The sequence below is a fragment of the Ceratotherium simum genome, chromosome 10 (genome assembly GCF_057802395.1).
Source record: "Ceratotherium simum simum isolate JZ-2026a chromosome 10, ASM5780239v1, whole genome shotgun sequence".
Lineage (NCBI taxonomy): Eukaryota > Metazoa > Chordata > Mammalia > Perissodactyla > Rhinocerotidae > Ceratotherium > Ceratotherium simum.
The window spans coordinates 29456527-29478331 of record NC_141909.1 but is presented as its reverse complement, the minus strand read 5'-3'; the positions used below and the strand labels follow the sequence as shown (position 1 = coordinate 29478331).

Here is a 21805-nt window from a genome sequence, read left to right as displayed (position 1 = left end):
GTTTCGTTTTTCTTTCATGTTGGAGGTTTTCTTTAAATTTAGGTCTTCCTTCTCTGCTTGTTTGTATTCGTGTGTTCTTGACTTGTTGATCAGTAGGCTTCAGTGTTGTGTTGTTTCTTGGTGAACCAGCCTTTTCGTTGGGGGCCTTCCAAATGTCAGTGTCTGCAGTTCAGTTAGGAAGCTGTGGCAGGAGTTTAGGTAAGGGATACTGGTGGCTTGGATTAGAGTAGTGGTGTCAAAGAGAAGTAGACGGGTGAATTCAAAGACGTGTGTGTGTGTACTCGAACCAGCATTAGAAGTGCTCATAAAGATAATTTTGTGGCAGAATAGATTACTACTTGTGAAGTTTTATTGAAGGCACCTTGAAATAGAAAGAGCCTGAATTTAGAGACAGTAAAACCTGAATTTGAATCTTGACTTTGCCCCCAACTAGATGTGTCTATTCAATTATTTAAAGTTTGTTCCATTATACTCACCTCAGAGGGTTATTGTAGGGACTAAAGTAGATGATATATGTAAAATTCCTTTTATTTTGTTCATTACTTATTGGCCTTTCAGTATGTCAGGCACTATTCTAAGTATTTACACGTGTTAATTTTGTAACTGTTATGAGAAAATAGTCTCCATTTTATAGATGATAAAAATGAGGCCCAGGCAGTCATAGAGTTAGTAAGTGCTGGAGCCAAGATTTCGATCTAGAAAAGTTGATTCCAACACCTGTGTGCTTAACCAGTATGCTGCTTATACTTAGCTCATGTAGATGATTAAGGATAGGCTCAGAACTGTTTGTGCTCAAACTGTTTGCTTGGAGAATTTTATTTCGTTTATCTGTACATAATATATTCCTACACAGTGCTTTTCATTGACCTAGTTAAAAGCAAAATTACTGTATAAGGAAATACTTTCAAGTCTGTCTTTATCAGAATTTTAGTTATGCTAACTCAAGTTTTCTCTTTAAAGTGAAATTCAGTCTTTTGAAAAGTAAAGTTGAAAATTTAGATTACCAGGTTTTTTTCCTCCTCCAAGAGTATTTGGTATTTTATTATGTGTGCTAAGATAGATTTGCTAACATTTGGAATTTGAGTACCATAGAGAACCACCTACTCAGCTTCTCTCTGGATAGTAATTTTGCTCTGGTTTCTTCAAAGGCACAGGTTATAACACATTTTTGTCTTGTGCATCTTTGCTCCTAATGCAAATCAGTGCAGTAATGGAATTCACGTGTATAAATTATGACTAGAAAATGCCAGTCAATGTCAAGTTTTGTGGAAAACCTCGACGTAACGGTGTTTTTGTGTTGACTAGTGCTTTTAGAAATGTGACATTATAGTGATCATTGTAACATGAGAATAAATATTATTTATGCAGGAATAAAGAAATATATAGAGTGAATCAGTATAGGGCACATGATTGCTAACTTTTTGAGAGAGAGAAACAGAGTGTGTGTGTCGTATATATGTATTTGGCTTCTGATATTTTATGAAGTTATTCAGATTAAGTATTTAGATTTATCAGCTAACTTTTGAGGGTTTGCTTTGGCATATAACACTCTGATGAATGAGCCTTTTAACTATTGCCTGCAGTGGCATCTGGCGTTTGCTATGCTTCGTCGGTGAATCATCAACAGCATGCCTTAGCAATTGATATTACTGCATTTAGTTTTGCTTGAGGATTCTGTTCTTAGCTTCTCTATGTTTGCTGAGAGAGGAATGAAACTTTCTCTGAAGTAAGTTGATGTTTCAGGCTTGGTCCTTACTGGCATTGGCTCCCTGGTTTACTTATGATAAAATATGCAAGCTTTTATTTTCCTTTATTCCTCCTGCTGCAGCCCTAGTCATACCGTATTAGGGCCTTGCCTTGGAGCTTCTAGTTGTTAGAAGCTAGAAGTTTTAGGGATTAATGGGATGGAATTTGTACCTATTTCCTGCACCCAATATGGTACCTAGAACATATTAGACATATTGTAAATGTTGGTTGAGCGACTGATAACTGACTGACTGAATGACAATGAATGAATCACAGAAAAAAGATGAGGCTCAAAGACCCAGGCAAGGTTATGCAGCTCGGAGACGTTAGATCTGTATCTTAAATTTCAATCTTCTGGCATCAAATTATCTTCTTTTCTAGTTTATTCATTTAGTAACTACACGAACATCTAAAAGAATGTGAAATCAAGCAAGATAGTATACCATGCTAATTTTTTAAATGACAAATGAGTGCTTGAATAGTAACTTTAACAATATTACATGAGGTTAGTTGCCTTATGCCCTTGCAAATGAAACTAAATGAAACCAATTACATAGCATCCAGCTTCAATTCAGTCTATGTGTCGGAGGCAGTATCCACAGCTCTGGATTCAGTTTTAGCTAAGACTCTTTAAAGTTGGCAGAGGAAAATAGGACCCCTACAAAAGAAACAGAATGAATAGTTAAAGGTTGGAGGAAAACCGGAAGGAAATAGTTCTCTAGAAGCTAAAGAAACAACAGTTAGAAGTACACTTTTTTTTTTTTAAAGATTTTATTTATTTATTTTTTTCCCCTTAAAGCCCCAGTAGATAGTTGTATGTCATAGCTGCACATCCTTCTAGTTGCTGTTTGTGGGACGCGGCCTCAGCATGGCCCGAGAAGCGGTGCGTCAGTGCGCGCCCGGGATCCGAACCCGGGCCGCCGGCAGCGGAGTGCGAGCACTTAACCCCTAAGCCACGGGGCCAGCCCAGAAGTACACCTTTAACTGTGTTGAATGTATTAAAGATTTTTCAGTAGGATGAGGACTGACAAAAGGCTTTTGAATTTAACAGTTAGAAGGTCAGTGTTCTTAGCAAGAGCTGTTTGAGTGAAAGCCAGATGGTAATGGATTGAGGAGGATATGAGAATTAGAAGTGCACAGAATGAGAATAGATATCTTTTTTTTTCTTTTTAGGATGATTGTCACTGAAGGAAAGAAGGGAGAGATGAAAATAGTTCAAAAACAAGAGAAAAAAATCTCTATTTTTTAGCTGGGGGCAGATTTTTTCCTTCTTTAAGTATGGCATGAATAGAATATACGTGTGGGTAGAGAGAAAACAGTTAGTGAAGAAAAGGAAGGAGAGACGTAATTTGAAGAAAAAACAACCCTTTGGGAGACAGAATCTTCTCTGTGCAGTTGTCTGGCATTTAGGAGCAAAGAATATATGTTAGGATGGATGCCATAATGCTAAATTTAGAGATGCAGAGGAGAGAAGTTGAAGGAATTTTTGCTTGAAAACCTGTTTTCCTCTGTGAAGTAGGAAGCAGAGATTTTGACTGAGTTCCAAGGTTGGAAGTGGTGAGTAGGAGAGTGGGGGAGCTGAAACACCTGCCATGGTGATGACTAGTTCCGAAGGCCTTACTGAGGTTAGAAACTAAATTCGTAGTGGCACCAATCTACATAGTCATGTGATTTGTTCCTCTCCTTCTACTGGGAGATAGCAGAAAGACTTATCCCAAGTTGGGTCTTGATGGGCAGAGGATATGGGAACTAGGACATTGAGGGTGTGTGTCATGCAAGTTTTTCACTTTATAGTCCAGGCTGCATAGGATAGAAAAAAAGCCAGGTGGCAGAGAATGTAGGGCCCAAAGAATAGACTTAGTGGAAGTAAGGGAGTGAGAAAAGTAAAGGCCAGGAGGTTGTGACCAGGAACTAAAATGTAGAAATCTGATCTTTTTTAGTAGAAGCAGTTCTAGATGAGTATCAGGTCAGGGAAGTAGAGAACTGAGGTAGTTACTGTACCACTCAACCCTGGATATCATTTCTTCCTGTTTTATGGCTGAAGTGTTAAGTTGGTTTAGCCGTCCTGTATTTATAGTAGGATTTAAGGTAGAGGGGGTGATGTTGAGAGTAGAGGGCTGGCTTCTAAGTCTTACTTTCTGGGGAATGATTTGGTTCCTTGGAAACACTAATTATAAGAACAGGATGAGAGAGGGTCTGGCAGTCTGTATAGACAGTGTGAACTTTAAGAGTGGCTCTTGATCTAGTTTGGCAATATCCAAGAAAATTTTCCTTGTCTTCTTGTTGCAGATAAGGGGGAGTGGTGGGAAGGTTAACATTCTTGTTTCAGAGGCCGTTGAGGGATGTGGTGCCCTCCAGGGAAAGTTGGATTTCAGTTGAATGTGGAGAAATCATTTTGTAAAGTGACTGAAGGTATAGAGCTTTTTAATGATCCTACAGGGTTTCTAGCAGTAGAGTGGAAAATGTTGGAAGCTATATTGTAGAGTTTTAGATTAATTTATTTTATACAATATATTTTTTTAATTTCTTACATATAGCATTTTGTTTTTTATTTTAAAGTAATTTTAGACTTATAGAAAAGTGTGGAAAAAATAGTGCAAAGAATTCCTGTATACTATTCACCCAGTTTCCTTAAATGTTGACATTTTATCACATTTGGTTTGTGATATTCTCTTTGTATGTATATATACATACATATAAAGAGATATATATACATACATATGTATACCTACAGACGATATTTTTTCTGAAACATTTGAAAATAAATGGCAGACATGCTATCCCTTTACGTCTAAATATTTCAGTGTATGTTTTCCCAAAACAGACATTCTCTTACACACTACAGTCCAATTATCAAAATCAGTAACATTGATACAACACTATAGTCTATAAACATATTTCACCAATTTCCCTACTAATATCTTTTATAGTAAAAGAAAAAGCATTTTTTTAAGATCAAGATCTAGTCCATGATAAGATATTTGTGCTCAGTTATGATGTCTGTTAGTTTCTCTTAATCTGGAACAGTTCTGTGATCTTTTTTGACTTTCATGGCCTTAATGTTTTGGATAGGTTCACATCAGTTATTTTGTGGTATACCCCACAAATGTCCTTTTCAAAAAAATTATGCTTTCACCCATTGGTTTTAGAATTCATTTGTTATTATTGCCTGAAAAAGTTATAACTATGATGGTTGTCAAATGGTGATTTCCTAATTCTCTTATTTCTTCTACGTTTATTATTTATAATTCTATGAGGAAGAACTTTCCCTTGTCTCCAATTTATTTATTCATTTGTATCAATATGAATTCATGGATTTTTATTTTATTGGTTATAATCTGATACTATCATCATTTATTTTGAAGCTCAGATCATCCCAGATTTGACCAGTGGGAGTCTCTTTAATCTGCTCCTATATCCTTGTTACATATCTCTATCATTTTTGTACTTTCCTACCGTATAGCCTTTAAATAATGTGAAAGTAATCTGATTTCTAGAGTTTAGTTTGCACAGAGGAAGCACTATTTACACTTACATATAAGGCTGCTGTGGAAGAAAACTGACCAACACAAGTTATTGCCACAGTGGCTTACTGCTGCTATGCTGGGTGCTTAATAAGCATTTTTTCACAGAGTTGTTTGTGGAAAGTTTGCAGAGCCTTTTATCAGCTGGGTTGTTGAATAGAGCAATTGGAACATTGGTGGCATGTTGCTCACAATATTAGTGTGCCATCCTTGCAGTTGGAGTTCTAAGGAATAGAGAGTATTCTGTAAAAACAGAATGCTTTCGCAGATTATGTGGACAAATATATAATATAATTGGCAACTAGTTAAGACAAAAGGGCACCATGAAGAAAACTCTTGTTATAGGTGGGAAGGAGACAAAGAAAAAGCCTTTATGAATCATTTTGACCTCTAAATGGGTTTCATTAGAAAATCATCATACTCAAATGGATACATATTGGTATTACTTTATGTATTAGTACTGTTAACTAATTGATAGGAAATAAGAAACTTGATCATATCTGGGCTTATGTATCTGACTTTCTTTTCTTGTAGAGATGATAATGGTTATAAAAGGTTATTGAATGGATGTAGAGTCTGTGATAACTTTTTTTTTAATATCATTGAGAAATTTTACAAATGTCAGTTTCTAACTGATAGAAATTTATTTCTTTAAGCATAGATGGAAATCTCTTTAACATATTATATTCTGCCCTACCTTAATAACATATTATATTCTGCCCTACATTAAGAACAAAAAGAATGTTTCTTACTCTCATTTCTATTCTAGAGAACTTGGTTAAAAAAAAAACACAATATACAAACAACTTGCAAGCACCCATGTTGCCCATTTTGTCTGTTAATAGTCATTTTGAAACTGTTAACATTTTGTCTTATTTAAAATTGGAATCATATATGATTTACACACAATTTTGTTACTTCTTTAACACTATACCATGAGCCTTTCTTTATGTCATTAAGTATCCTTTTGAAACACTATCTTAAATGGCTGTAAAATATTCCATTTTATTTACACGATGTGTTTCTTCTGTTTTGGATGCCTAGATTGTTTCCACTTGTCCATTATTATAACACTATGATGAACAGCTTTGTAAAGAAATCCTGTTTTAAGTTTCTGATTAGTTTTTTTGGGTGTAGTCTTAAAATGGGAATTACTAGGCTAAAGTGTGAGTGTTTTTGTAGTGACTTTTTTTATTTCTATAAAAAGTGATATATACTTATTTTTAAAAATACAGGCAGTATAACTACAAAGAAAGAAGCAATCTAGGCACCCAAATCTTACCAACCAGAAATAACTTAACATTTGGTAAACATCATTCCATTTGTGCTTATAGATAGGAATAATGTTATAAGAATGGGATAATGCTATTTTTAAAAATGAAAATATGAAATATAATTTTGTTTGAATTTAATAGCAAGGAAAAAAACCTTAAAGAACTGCTGAATTCTGGATAAAGGTTTCTTTACCACAGAGCTATTAGGTTCTGTGCAATTTCACTAAAATTAAGAAAAGATTATTAAAACTGGTAAGAAATTAGAGTAATTTTTAAAACTGCATGTTTTAATTTTAGATATTAGAGATTAAATCTCTGCTGTGAAAGATGAGGTGAGTGGTACTAATACTTCCTCTCATCTCTTCTTTCCCTGGTTCCTGATTTTTATGTTGCTTATATTTTTTCTTTTTCAGGATATGTAATGTTTGCTTTCTGTTCGTCGGCAGCCCTTTAGTCTTTAGCTCTATATTTAGCATTAGTTCTGTGCTGAAAAGGATTCAGTGCTAACCGCCATATCTTTTCCCATTGCTCCTCTCTTTCCTTGCTTTTTTTTTGTGAGGAAGATCAGCCCTGAGCTAACATCTGTTGCCAATCCTCCTGTTTTTACTGAGGAAGATTGGCCCTGGGCTAACATCTGTGCCCATCTTCCTCTACTTTATATGGGACACTGCCACAGCATGGCTCAACAGGTGGTGCATTGGTGCGCGCCCGGGATCCGAACCTGTGAACCCCAGGCCACCGCAGGGGAGCACACGCACTTAACCGCTTGCGGCACTGGGCCGGCCCCTTTCCTTGCTTGTTATTTGATTCATTTTCTGATTGCCTGGTTTTCATCATGGAGTAGTTTGTTTTCAAGGACTCATAGGTGCTATGTATAGTTTATACATGGAAGACAACTTGGCTAGCTCAACCTTTTTTGAAATGTAAACGTTAAAACTATGAAACATTTCAAACATAAGAAAAGTAGAGAAAATAATGTAAAATATAGTTCTATATCCACCCTGGATAATAGTTCCTAGCATTTTGCCATATTTGTTTCAGGTCTTGAACATTTTTTCTTTCTTTTTTTGTCAAAGAAGGATAAGCTAGGAGCCGGCCCCATGACGCAGTGATTAAGTTTGGCGTGCTCAGCTTCAGCTGCCTGGGTTCGTGGGTTTGGATCCTGGGCGCGGACATAGACCACTCATCAGCCATGCTGAGGCGGTGACCTGCATACAAAATAGAGGAAGAATGGCATAGATGTTCGCTCAGGGCTATCTTCCTCAAGCCAAAAAAAAAGGGAAAGATAAGCTAAAGCTTATCTTACCTTATGTTCGTGCCTTCCCCTTCCCTTCTTCCCCTTACACTATCTTGAAGTTGGTGTATATAATTTCTGTGCATGCTTTTACTACATATATGTGTGTATGTTTACAGTAGATACTGTAGTTTTAGATTATGTGAAAATGTATTTGCTTCAGTATTTTACTGTTTTATACTTTTTAAGCTTGCTTTATTCACTTAGCATGTTTTGAAGATTTGTCTATGATGATTCATATAGATCTAATTCATCAATTTAAAATGTTGAATTGTATTATATAAATCTTGGGATAATATTTATTCATTTCTTACTGACCAGATAGTTGTTTTCAGTGTCTCTCTCTTACAAGTGGTACTGCCATCGACGTTCTAGTACGCGTCCCTTTATGTCCAAATATAAGAGTTTTCTAGTGTTGACATCTAGAAGTAGAATTATTTGGTCCTACACACCTTCAGCTGTACTAGGAATTGCAAAGGCTCTTCAAGGTTGTTAAATGACGTTGTTCAACGTTGTTAAATGTTTTTGTACCTAATTCTTCAATAGTAAACTGCTTACAAAACTAAAAACACATCACAAAAGGGGTGATCTGTTGATACAAGTTAGCAAAAATGAAAACTCTAGGGAAAACAAATTTTATTGAACAAAAGAAATGAGACAACAGGGCCGGCCCTGTGGCTTAGCGGTTAAGTGCATGCTCCGCTACTGGCGGCCCGGTTCAGATCCCGGGCGTGCACTGACGCACTGCTTCTGCAGCCATGCTGAGGCCACATCCCACATACAGCAACTAGAAGGATGTGCAACTATGACATACAACTATCTACTGGGGCTTTGGGGAAAAAAAAAAAAGGAGGAGGATTTGCAATAGATGTTAGCTCAGAGCCGGTCTTCCTCAGCAAAAAGAGGAGGATTAGCATGGATGTTAGCTCAGGGCTGATCTTCCTCACACAAAATAAAAACAAAAAACAAACAAACAAAAAGAAATGAGACAACAGTACACAGAAGGAATATAAATTATAATAGTAAACTGCTTTTTGATGAGTAAAAGTCCTGTGATGAACATTTGTTACTGTGCTGTGCTGTAAGTCACTGATGCTCCTTTCATCAGTGTGTAAAGCATGTCAGGTAGTTTATCTCTAATCTAGTGACCTTTGCCTTGCCTACTCTTTGATTTTGTGGTGGGAGAGGATAGCTCCTTGTGATTTTTTTTTTTTCTTTTTTTTTGGTGAGAAAGATTAGCCCAGAGCTAACATTCATTGCCAGTCTTCCTCTTTTTTCCTGAGGAAGATTGGCCCTGAGCTAACAACCGTGCCCATCTCCCTCTATTTTATATGTGGGATGCCTGTCACAGCATCGCTTGATAAGTGGTGCAAAAGTCCGCGCCTGCGGTTCAAACCTGTGAACCCTGGGCTGCTGAAGCAGAGTACGCAAACTTAACCGCTATGCCACCGGGCTGGCCCAGCTCCTTGTGATTTTTGTGACTCTCTTTACTGTTGGCTGTCTTGTCTAGCTGTGGTAAGAACTGCTGTCTTTACAGTAATTATTATAAAGACTTCGGGTGATATGTGGTTGGAATTATATTCTTGTTTAGGATGTATAATTCAGTGATCTGTGTATGGGTTTTGAAAAACATACTTTAATTTAGTAAGCTTTTGGGGGCAAATGTTTGCTTATTAATTTATGGTAACTGCCTACAAAAATTGAATGATTAAATATTTCGCGTTTCTACTGTGTGTAAAGCATGTGGGAATCCTAGGAATTTATGAGGTGTGATTCTTGATCTTGAGATGTTCAGTGTATGCATTACTTAACTAAGCTCCTTGCAACATTTTGGTAAAAGAAAAACTCCAGGAGGCTTAGAGGACTGTATTTAAGATGAAGCCTACTTTATGCCCTAAACTTTGCTAACTGTTTTAGGGGATACCAAGATGAATAAAGCATACTTCCTATATTTCAGAAGCTTAAGATCTGATTGGGAAGGTAGAAACATTCCCAAATCTAATTAGAAGTTGCTGAGGTCCCTAAACCCCAGGGGCCTCATGAAGCACAGCACAAACTTGCAAGTGGTAGTTTCCTGGAAGGAAATGGTTGCAATTAGAATTTACTAGCTCTTGTTTTCCATTCTTGTGCCTGAATAGGTTTGCTTTTACAACCTCTTGAGTATTCAGATTTTGATTGCTGAAAGGGGGCTTATTTCAAGTCTGATGATATCTATTCTGATCTTTTTACTATTCTTTAATATCTTGAATCTCAGTTCTTTATTATGAAGTATACTCAGCCAATTTTCCTTTTTACACTTTACCAGCTACCACATTTTCTGACCTATTTTGGTGCATGCAAATCAGAAACTTTCTGGAGAATCTGTCAGAGTGTTCTTATTTAATTTGATTATAAAACAGAAAGGAATAAAATCTTTCATTACAAGTTGCTATTATCATTATATTTATCAGTGCCTATGTTGAATAGAATATCAGTATGTTAGCTTGTAAAAATCAAAGCATATTTGAAAACTTAGATTTGAAAAGTTTTATAAATTCAGACATCATCATCTGAAATTTCTTTTGCTTTTTAAAAATGCATAGGAACACCTTCTCCTTTGGGGTTTCTAAATTATGGTTCCCTAGCCATTTAAGAAAATCTTAAACACTGGAATTGCTCTGTATCATTATTTCTAATAAAGCATAATTGGATGGAAATTTGTCTTGGAAATTCTTCATCTGTGTTAATTTACACAAATACTAAAAAGTGCCGTGGTGTTTCCTCAGCTGTGTTGAGGAAGGAGGAGAGGGTCTCATCTCTCTCCCAACTTTATATCTGTCTCTTTTCTAGTCATCAGTTCTTTCCCTACCATTCACAACAGTTTTGGGTATCCTCTAAGTGGATCATGGTAGCTTATCTTACTGCTCACCTTTGACCCAGACACCCTGCCCACGAAGGAGGGCCTTGCTGTTTGGGAACTAGTTGCTGTGCCAAAGGAGAGCATTATCCTGACCCATGTAGATAGTCAGGGCCTAGTCTTGAAATGGGGTGGGTTCAGTCCCACCCAAATTACTGTAAATCTACAACGAAAGAAGGATGGAAGGGATTTTAGGGACACATTGACATGTCTCCACAGATAGCCTAATTGCTTAAGATTACAGCATAGTCACTAAGAAATATATCTCAAAAAGCTGCTTGCATTGTAGTGAGACAAAAACCCATTAGTGGCCAGACTTCGAAAAAATGCAATCTTTTAAAAGTAAACTTAAAATATGTTATATATAACACATATTTTGGTATAAAACCACAAAAGATGAGGTTGACATCTTCCTATGATGAAGTATATAGACATTTATGGCATACATTATGGTCTTTTCATGCTAAATTAATGTGAGCTAGACTGTTAGATTATGAGAAAACTTTGAGAAGGTAAGTGAAGGCTGGCAGGGAGCAGAGTCCTTAAGACAGACGAACTTAGATGAAAGTAAGTATGAGAAGGTGCCAACCCAGTACACTCAAATATTTTTCTTCTCCTTTCTGTCTTTTTTTCTTTTCTCTTTTTTTTTGTCCTTGAGGACCATAAGATCAGCAAGCTGTTAATAATCTGTGTTAAGAACATACTGACCTATTGATGAAGAGGCATAATTGTAGGGCAGATTTGTAAACACGTATTTTCTTAGGTAAGATCTGAGTAAGCTGAATAAAATTTTGAAGAAATATCTCTGTTGATAATTTTATAACAGTTTAATAATTAGGTCAAGTATTTGTCATTTAATTAAAGGACTGTGAACACAACTAATGAGTGTGCCATATTGATTGAGCACTTTGTATTCGAAGAGGGAATCTTAGGATCCAGTATATTTATGTTGCAGTTTTAACATATAAAAAGGAATTTAACCAATGGAGAAAGGAAAGTCTCTTCAATAAATGGTGTTGGGAAAACTGGACAGCCACATGCAAAAGAATGAAAGTGGACCATCTGCTATCGCCATTCACAAAAATTAGCTCAAAATGGATCAAAGACCTGAAGGTGAGACCTGAAACTATAAAACTCATAGAAGAAAATATAGGCAACACACTATTTGACATTGGTCATAAAGGAATCTTTTCGGATGACGAGCCTACCCAGACTAGGGAAACTAAAGAAAAAATAAGCAAGTGGGACTTTATCAGATTAAAGAGCTTCTACAAGACAAACGAAACCAGAATCAAGATGAACAGACAACCCACCAGCTGGGAGAAAATATTGGAAAACATATATCTGACAAGGGGTTAATCTCCATAATATATAAAGAACTCACACAACTGAACAACAAAAAAACAAACAATCCGATCAAAAAATGGGCAGAGGAAATGAACAGACACTTCTCCAACGAAGATATACAGATTGCCAATAGGCACATGAAAAGATGTTCAACATCACTAATCATCAGGGAAATGCAAATCAAAACAACACTAAGATATCACCTCATGCCTGTTAGAATGGCTATAATCACCAAGACAAAAAACAACAAATGTTGGAGAGGATGTGGAGAAACAGGAACCCTCATACACAGCTGGTGGGAATGCAAACTGGTACAGCCTCTATGGAAAACGGTATGGAGATTCCTCAAAGAATTAAAAATAGAAATACCCAGTGATCCAGCTAGCTCACTACTGGCAATCTATCCAACGAACCTGAAATCAACAATCCAAAGAGGCTTATGCACCCCTATGTTCCTTGCAGCATTATTCACTATAGTCAAGAAGTGGAAGCAGCCTAAGTGTCCCTCGACTGACGATTGCATCAAGAAGATATGGTATATATATACAATGGAATACTACTCAGCCGTAAAAGAAGACAGAATCGTCCCATTTGCAACACCATGGATGGGCCTGGAGGGTATTATGTTAAGTGAAATAAGCCAGAAAGAGAAAGACAAACACTGTATGATCTCACTCATATGTGGAATATAAACCAACACCTGGACAGAGAAAACTGTTGTGGTTACCGGGGGCAGTGGGGGTAGGGGGTGGGCAAAAGGGGTGAAGGGAGACATATATATGGTGATGGACAAACAAAAATGTACAACCCAAAATTTCACAATGTTATAAACTATTAAAACATCAATAAAAAGAAATGGTTAAAATAAAAAAAAACAAAAAAAAGGAATTTAACCAGAGATTGAATTCTTTTGAAAATAGAAATTTATATAAGGTTTTTACCCCATCTGTTTGGCTTATTTGTTCCTTGGAGGTTTTTGGGATGCAAATATGCTCTAACCCTTTCTCCTTTCACTTACTAAGGCAATAACTAGCTGTTAGAGACTTGAGAGTACTTGGGTTAGCCAGGTTATTCTCTCTGAAGGCTTTCCATTTTATACTATTGTGACTGGTGATCTGTATTGCATTTTCTTTTAATTTTAACCAAGGCTGAATCCAGATAATTTGGAGCTTAATTTTATTTTAATGATGTTCAGCGAGACAGATATAACCCCCTGTTTTGTAGAGCTCTTACTTTAGCTGGCAAAACAGATTGTAAATGAATGATTACATAAATAATTGCTATTTTGATAAGTGCTCTGAAGAACAGGGTGTGTTAAGATTACGTCAGGGAGTCCTAATTTACTTTTGGGACATAAGAAAGACTTTTGTGAGAACTTGATTTTAAGCTAAAATCTGAACAATGTGTAGAAGTTAGCTGAGCAGTGCAATATGGGAGGAAAAGAATTGAACATATACAGCCAAGAGCCCTTTTTTGTATGTGAATTATGTTTAATGTTGTTTTAAGAAGTGAATTAACGAGTAGATATATAGGTTTCAAGCTCAGAAAAACAGTCTAGTCTGGCAGTATAAATGTGATCTTCTATTCCTTAATCACTCTGTTGCCCCATTAATTACGCTACTCTTTATTTTTCCTTAGAAAGACAGATACAGATTCTGATTTGCATTCTTTGAATATATTTTTTCTTTGGTTACAATTCCAGGCTGTGTCATTTTCAACAGAAAACTGCATGTACATAAACCTAGGGGAGCTATTGTAATGATTTATGAAACATTTTATGTGGGAGAAGGTTTTTATCATAGAATATAGTACTTGTTTACCTTAACATTTTTGCTTCTGAGACATACAAAACCAGAAATAAGAGGTTTTATTTTATTGCGTTTTGGTTTTATTTATTAAAAATTAAAAATTTCAAATTAATTTATGTTTAGGGTGAAAAAAATAGTAGAGAACTATGAAGTCTCTCTCCTCCCCGCAGCTCTTTGCTGTTTCTTGTGTATCCTTCCAGAAATTTTGATTGCACGTCTGTATTACACAAATAATGTCTCTCTCTTATTATTTTAAAAATCCAGTTACACTGTATGTACTCTTCTACACCTTTCTTTCAGTTGACATTTTGTGAGCAGACAACAGCGGTTTTAAAATGAAACAGAAACCCTTTTTTGTTGAAAAGGTAACCTAATTGTGCCTTGACAAAATACCTAATGATGCTTGGTTTTAAACAGTTGTTTTACAAACTTGTGTGAGTGTCGGAGTATCTGGAGCTCATGGTGCTCTTTGTGGAGCACTATGAAATGATGGTATTCTTTCATACTAACAAGAAAGGTATTTGCTAGCAGAAATATGCCTGTATTATATTATGAAATAATAAAACCACAACCAAACTTCTATACTTTCAAAAGAAGCTGAAAATTAGGCATGATTTGCCAACTTGCAGTTTTTTCATTAACATTCATTTGTTGCTTGTACATTCTTTCCTAATTGTGTTTTTGCTTTGTCATGAGCTAGCTGTCATTTATGGAAAAGTGTCCAGAGACAGCAAAGGTTTAGTGGAAAGAATATTTGGGAAAAAACCCTAAATTTAAGAAAATTCTGTCAGTTTGCTTAGTGGTATGTGTGTGTGCATGAGGAAGACTGCTGTAATTCAATTTTATTGGTAGAAAGTCTAGCTCCGTTTGCCAAGCAGCAGTGTTTTGGGGAACCTACCTCCTGAGCTGTTGATTTAGAACACTGGGGCTATCTGCAGAGATTTCTTAGCACCTGCTATTATCTTATCCCTGGGATCATAGATAAGGTAGCTCACTTTCTTCTTGTGTGATGAAAATGAGTCGCTTGACTCTACCAGTTGATTTTATTGCAGCCCTAATCTGTTTTCTTCTCTAAATCAGGTATTAAATAAGGCAACATAGAATGATAGAGACTGACGTAGGTTTTTACTAGAGTCATGTTATCTTCGAGTTAGAAGGAACCTTTGTCATCTATTAATATCGTCCAAAGGGCAAGAATTCCATTGTACGTAGGTTGACCGTATAATCTTTTGGGGAATTAAAGGGATGGAGAAAATGCTAAATTGAGTGAAACCATGGAACAGCAGGCATAAAGTGGAACTGTTCGGGGAAAAATAGCTATATCGTCATCCTAATTATACAACAGCCTTGCCTGAAAGTATTTGTTGCCCCACAGAAAAGCTAGTGCTCTGATAATTAAAAAATTTAAAAGATCTTTTATTGAACTAAAATTTATCTCCTTACAACTACTAACTCTTCTTCCCAGTTTTGTCCTCTAGTACTAAATATAGTCAGAATATGGTAGTATACAAAATATATTAGCTCTTCAGATACCTTTTTTTACATTGAGGTAACGTTGGTTTATAACATTATATAAATTTCAGGTGTACATTATATTTCGACTTCTATACAGACTATGTCGTGTTCACCACCAAAGTCTAGTTGCCATCCATCACTGTATATATGTGCCCCTTTACCCCCTCAACCCCAGATACCTTTTTTTTTACTACTTAAAAATTTTTTTTTTCAAAAATCTTAACAGTTCTTTCCGTGTAGTTACGACCTATGCCCAAGTTGAAGCAGAAAAGAGGAGAAAAGAAATGAGAAGAAAAATGAAAAAAAGGCCATACTACTGGCTAACCCACCAGGCTCTGGTACAGGCGTTGTTCACTGAACAACACTTTACAGCACTTCCATACATTCTCATCTTGGTACGTTTAGAAAACATTCAGTGAAATCTCTAGCTTCTCAAAAGCAAAGCTTCCAGTTATTAGATTAATATTTTATCACCTTAAGATAGAATGAAGGGGGCCAGCCCCGTGGCTTAGCGGTTAAGTGTGCGCGCTCCGCTACTGGTGGCCCGGGTTCGGATCCCGGGCACGCACTGACGCACTGCTTCTCCAGCCACGCTGAGGCCGCGTCCCACATACAGCAACTAGAAGGATGTGCAACTATGACATACAACTATCCAGTGGGGCTTTGGGGAAAAAAAAAAAAGGAGGAGGATTTGCAATAGATGTTAGCTCAGAGCTGGTCTTCCTCAGCAAAAAGAGGAGGGTTAGCATGAATGTTAGCTCAGGGCTGATCTTCCTCACAAAAAAAACAAAAAGATAGAATGAAGGGCTATAGTATAGGAGACAGGCCAATTAAAGTAAAAGAAACAATAGTTTATATACAGGAAGGCTAGACTTCCAGCTAGAGTTAATCATAATGCTTACAGTTTTCTTATTAAAAATACTCAATATACATCTATAAAGACTAGCTACAGATACATTTAAGAAAGCCTTCTTATCATCTTTTTATCCTTCAGGCTAAAAAATCGTGGTTCAGTATGCAACTTTTCGTCACCCTGGTCACTATATTAAAGACATATTTTAATTTTCATGTGCTATTGCCCATGTGTTTTCAGGAGGCTCATAAATAGGACAAGCTGGGAGGATAACTTGAGGTGATGTGTGGATAGGACACAGAGCCTGGATATATGTAGGTCCCATCCTACTGCCTTCCCCCCCTTTTTTTGATGTTTAGGTAATTATTAAAGAATGTAAAATAGAACCATTGGACAGCATGATTAAGGAAAAATTTTCACATATAGATTGTCTCATTTGATAAACATGTAGTTTGATTTGAACCTTTCTATGGATTTAGTTAAAAGGCAAAGTAGGTTAATTTATAGAGATACCAGGGATATCAAAATTACAATATTTCATTTAAAATAAATTGGATGTTCTATGGTATAGTGGGTAGAGATTCTTGACTGAGTTATTGGGTTTTACTGTTGACACATAGCAAAATCATAATTTTGTAAAAATAAAACTGGAGGTGTTACATAGGGCAGTGGAAATAAATTAGGGTATGTTTTACAAGTTCTAGAGCTTTACTTCTGAGATCATATGTAAAAGTATCCGTAGTTATCCTTTTTATTGTAGTTATTTGAATAAATTTGACAGGTTTAAAAAATGAGGTAGTCTTTCTGGAGAGCACAATTATGCATTTGATGTGGTGAGGAGGGTTTCTTGTGAGGAACTAGAGGAGAGCTGTTTTGTTAGGTAGGATTGTTTTCTGTAGAGCAGTTCATCTACCTTTGCAGCATAATAGTGCATTTGGAAAAGTGGTTTCCTCTTTTGACACCTTCACTATTACTTACTTGTTTAGTTGATATTGCTAAGTATGTATCTGTACTTTACTCTTATTTGCCTTAACTTGCTCATCTAACATTTTTGTTCTTAAAAGCATGATCAAAGATGACTAAATTAGGAATTCTCCTGGGGCCCTTGTAATGGAAAACATGGAAGATGCTTTGTGACACCGGGGCAGGGTGCTGTTAGTCAGGACGGTGGTCACTTAGTGCCTACTTGGAAAAGTGCTGCAAGTAAATGTAAAGTTCATACGAAGTTCACTTTGTGATTATTTGGCCTTAGAATTCAGTTTCTGTGAGTGGATTTTATTACATAAATCCTGGTGTTGTGGAGAAAGTTGTCTTATTAACTTGAGAAATGATTTTCACTATGTTTATGAGGGTGTTTTTAAAAGTTATAATACATTCATGAACTCACAGAAGTGTTTTGCGGGAGTGGTCACTTACCAAGACATATGCAAACAGCAGTGAAGGAAATTGAGTTCCTATTTTACTTTGCGTATTTTTCTTCTATTTTTTAGAAGCAGGAGAGTGACTACTTATTGGACTTATAGAGAGCACCACATAATTTCTGTTTTTGAGTCCAATTCTATGAGGGTTTTGGCTGCATTCAGAACTTAACATGTGGAGACACTGAGGCACGGAGAAGATGTTTATCCAGGTTCCTAAAAGATTGAGGAAGAATTTGCATGGTCTTCTTTCTAAACTCCAAAATGCGTGTTCAGGGCCGGCCCCGTGGCTTGGTGGTTAAGTGAGCGCGCTCCGCTGCTGGCGACCCGGGTTCGGATCCCGGGCTCGCACCGACGCGCTGCTTCTCCGGCCATGCTGAGGCCGCGTCCCACATACAGCAACTAGAAGGATGTGCAGCTATGACACACAGCTATCTACTGGGCCTTTGGGGGGAAAAAATAAATAAATAAAATCTTTAAAAAAAAAAAAATGCGTGTTCGTTTCACTGTGTCACAACACAGTTTTGTATGTGTACACATTTGCTCTGTGACACAATTTCTTTGGGGGATTATTTTTGACATTGAATTTCTGAAAGTAACAGGAATAAATTAAGATAGAAAATTGAATAATGTTGAAAACCTGTATTTTCTCTTCAAACCAAGATTCTATTTGTTTTAAAAGTATCTTAAAAATATTTTTATAAAACCTGTTTTCCAAATATATTTAAGGATCAATTATAGTACCTTTTGATGGGTCACTTTTCAGAGTATTGATGCTTTTGATTCACCTCAGATTAGTTTGCCTGCATGTGGTGATTACCAACTCCTAAGGAATGACTGTTTAAAAGGTGACCATAAATGAAGAGGTCTGCAGCCGCACTGCTTTCGTTTGATTCTTGGCTTTACCCTTCCTAGCTGTCGTGATGTTTGGCAAGTTACTTAAAAGTCTCTGTACTCCCAGTTTGTTTTTTATTCTTTTAATTTGTCAAATGGAGCTAGAAGTTTCTATCTTACAGGTTTATTGTGAGGATTAAATGAGTTAAATGATTAAAGATCTCAACATATTATCTAGCACTTAGTGAGCTTTCAATAAATTTGTTGTGATGAAGAACATTTTCTGGAAGTTTATATGCATATTGACTCTTTTTGCTTTATAGGTGATTCTTTGGTACTCGGGAAAACCTCCTTAGAGTATTCCACATTTTTGGGAAGTTTGAACATTGTTATTCCATTTCATTAATTCAGTTTACATTTCCAGTTATTCTAGATACTAGTCTAATAGAAATGGTATTGTGGTTGTATTACTAGGATTTTACTTTTCTTTGCAGTACGCAGAGATTGATACGTGGTAGGCAATATTTACTGCAGTATTGAATGAATTTGAATCTATTTGTAATCATGAATTTTTTTTCTTTATGAAAGTTTGAACTTCATCTTTATTGTAAAGAAACTCAAAATTCTAAACTTCTTAAGAATTGATTAGGTCACTTAAAAATTTTATTCATCTTTTTAAATATTGTTTTACTGTTTTTAGCTAAAAAGTGACCCTGTGCCTGAAATGATCTTTAAAAATTAGCTTAAAATTTTAAAAAATATTAATCAGAATCACATTGTTTCCTTTTTCCTTTGTTCTCTTAGCTTCACAATGAAGAGGATAATTCAGAATCACCTGCTGTAGAGCAACCATCAACTTCAAACCCAACACCACAGGTCGTACAGGCTGCTCCTTCAGCATCAATACTCGAAACTGACTCTTCTCCTCCACCTTACAGTAGTATTACTGTGGAAGTACCTACAACTTCAGGTATTGTTGTTTTTAGTATGAAACAACTAGTAATATTTTTAATAGCTCAGTTTTGTTTTTTTTTTAGCATGGTTTTGTGTACTTATCAAGTCTGTTAATAGGCTTCTTTGGGTTTATGATTTTTTAGAAAAGGTTTTCCCAAGGATAGTTTGTAAAATATTTACTTCATACATTACTTGTCTCATATTGTTGTTTTAAAAATTAGTTTAAAAAGTGTGGCTTATTTAAACTTTCTTATGCTTGCCAGAATCTATTCCCAGTGGACTAGTGTGTAACTTTTGGAAGAAATAAATAAACACATATACACGTATATATTCATACACATATATACATTTATACGCACATGCATATATAAATATACACATGTATACATACATACATACATGTGTGTGTGTATCTACTTAGTCATAAAACAAGGTGTCACTGATGATGAGTGTGAGTGAGAATGTGGTGAGTATGTGTCAACGGAGATGAAGGGTATACGTTATGTATCCTATACACATGGTAATAATTCTTGGATACAAGACAGTGATTTCCTGCTTGCTCTTGTTCATCTGTCCTTTCAGGTCGTTCTAAAGAACTACCCTCATCTGTTTCTTTGGCCAATTTGTATTTTGCCAGTAATGCTAAGGAATTAATCATTGTGTAATATTTTAAATACGATTTTGTATACTATTATAAATAACCTCTAAGTATTTTATATATTCATTGTGAAACGTTTTTGAAATCAGCTATTGAAAAACATTTTAACGTAAAAAAATCCTTCACTAGAGTACTTCATCTTCCTTACCTCTTATTCTGTAAATAATGTCATTTGCTTCTCTCAAACTCATACCAGCTTTCTTTGGTTACCTTTTTGCTTATCCAGATTTTATCTAGATCATATGGCATGTGTAAAAAGGCCTAATATTTCTTCCACTAAATCCATTTACTTTTTTATGCAGTTATTGAAAATCATCTCCGTGAAGGTGTTCTCACTAGTTAAATTAGTAAATGCTTACTCCTTCTATTTGTATATAATGTTTATTTGATCAATATGCTTTTTCTGTGCCCAGTTTAATGCAATTTTTATATTGATTTATATCAGTTTTATTTGTCTTTGGTTATAAGATTCAACAGATGCATTGGTGCTTGGTAAAATTTATTATGGGCTAAATTTTCTTTGTTATTTTTCAAGTTTACAGAGTATAGTGCAGTGAATTTGCTACCCTAGATTGTAAGAATTTTGGTGGTAATCTTGAAGAAAGAAAATTCTGATGATGTCTATGTCTGAATGATGGAAGATGCTAAGAGTAAAATTGCAATCCCTTTATTGTTCTGCCATTGCTATTGTTGTGTAACAGACTGCCTTAAACCTAATGGAGTAAAGTAGCAATCACTTATTATCATTAGTTCTCATGGTTTTGAGGGTGAGCTGGGCTCAGTTACGCGATCCTCTTCCAGAATCTCATGTGATTGTCATCTGATAGATAGTGACTGGGGCTGGAGGCATCTTTCAGGTTTCTTTATTCAAACGTTTGATGCAGGCTTCAGCCAGGGCCTCAGCTGAGGCTGTTTGCCGGAATGCCTACATGTGGTCTCTTGTTGTGGCTTTCTCACTGAATGGGAGCTGAGTTCTAAGAACAAGCATTCTGAGAGAAAGCCAGATGGAATCCATATTACATGTTATGACATTGCCTCAGAGCTCACATGGTGTCACATCTGCCACATTTGGTTTGTTAAAAGTGAGTCACTTGATTTAGTCTTTATTCAAGACTCTTGAGGAATTAGTCTCCACCTCTTGATAAGAAGAGTTTCAAAGAATAGACTAAGGTTTAAAACCACCATAACTGCATATACTGCCTCTTCCTCCACCACCAAACCTCCTTTGGCAGTCTTCTCCATTTCAATAAGTGGCTCCAGTAGGCCAGAAACCTTGGAGTTATCTTTTTGGTACCTTATCATAAAATTACATGGTTTTTCTCCTTCAATTTTTGCTGTAATGAAATATATTATTAATAGATTTCTTCTTTAAGGTAATTCATCCCTGTATTCCTGGAATAAATTGTTTGTCATCATGTTCTAGTCTCTTCTAGATTTAGATTTGTTAATATTTTATTTAGAATTTTTGCAGCTTTATTAGTGGGATCTATAATTTTATATATTGTCTTTATGGTTTTGGTATTAATTATTATGGAAGCAACATAAAGTGAGTTGAGAAGCTTCTCATTTTTCTGTGATCTGGAATAGTTTTCATAATGTGGCATGACATTTATAAAGGTATAAATTCAACTATAAAACAAGTTGAGCCTGGTATCTAGATGTTCAGTTATTCTTACAATTTCCT

At 35.9% G+C, this 21805-nt stretch overlaps 1 protein-coding gene across 1 annotated transcript in view; it reads left to right on the top strand.

Annotated features, from left to right (window-relative positions):
- Window positions 1–21805, top strand: part of NDFIP2 (Nedd4 family interacting protein 2) — a 65387-nt gene that overhangs the window by 17432 nt on the left and 26150 nt on the right. Inside the window, exon 2 of the mRNA XM_004423100.3 lies at window positions 19314–19479. Coding sequence (XP_004423157.1) covers window positions 19314–19479 — 166 coding nt within the window. The remainder of the gene's footprint in view (window positions 1–19313; window positions 19480–21805) is intronic.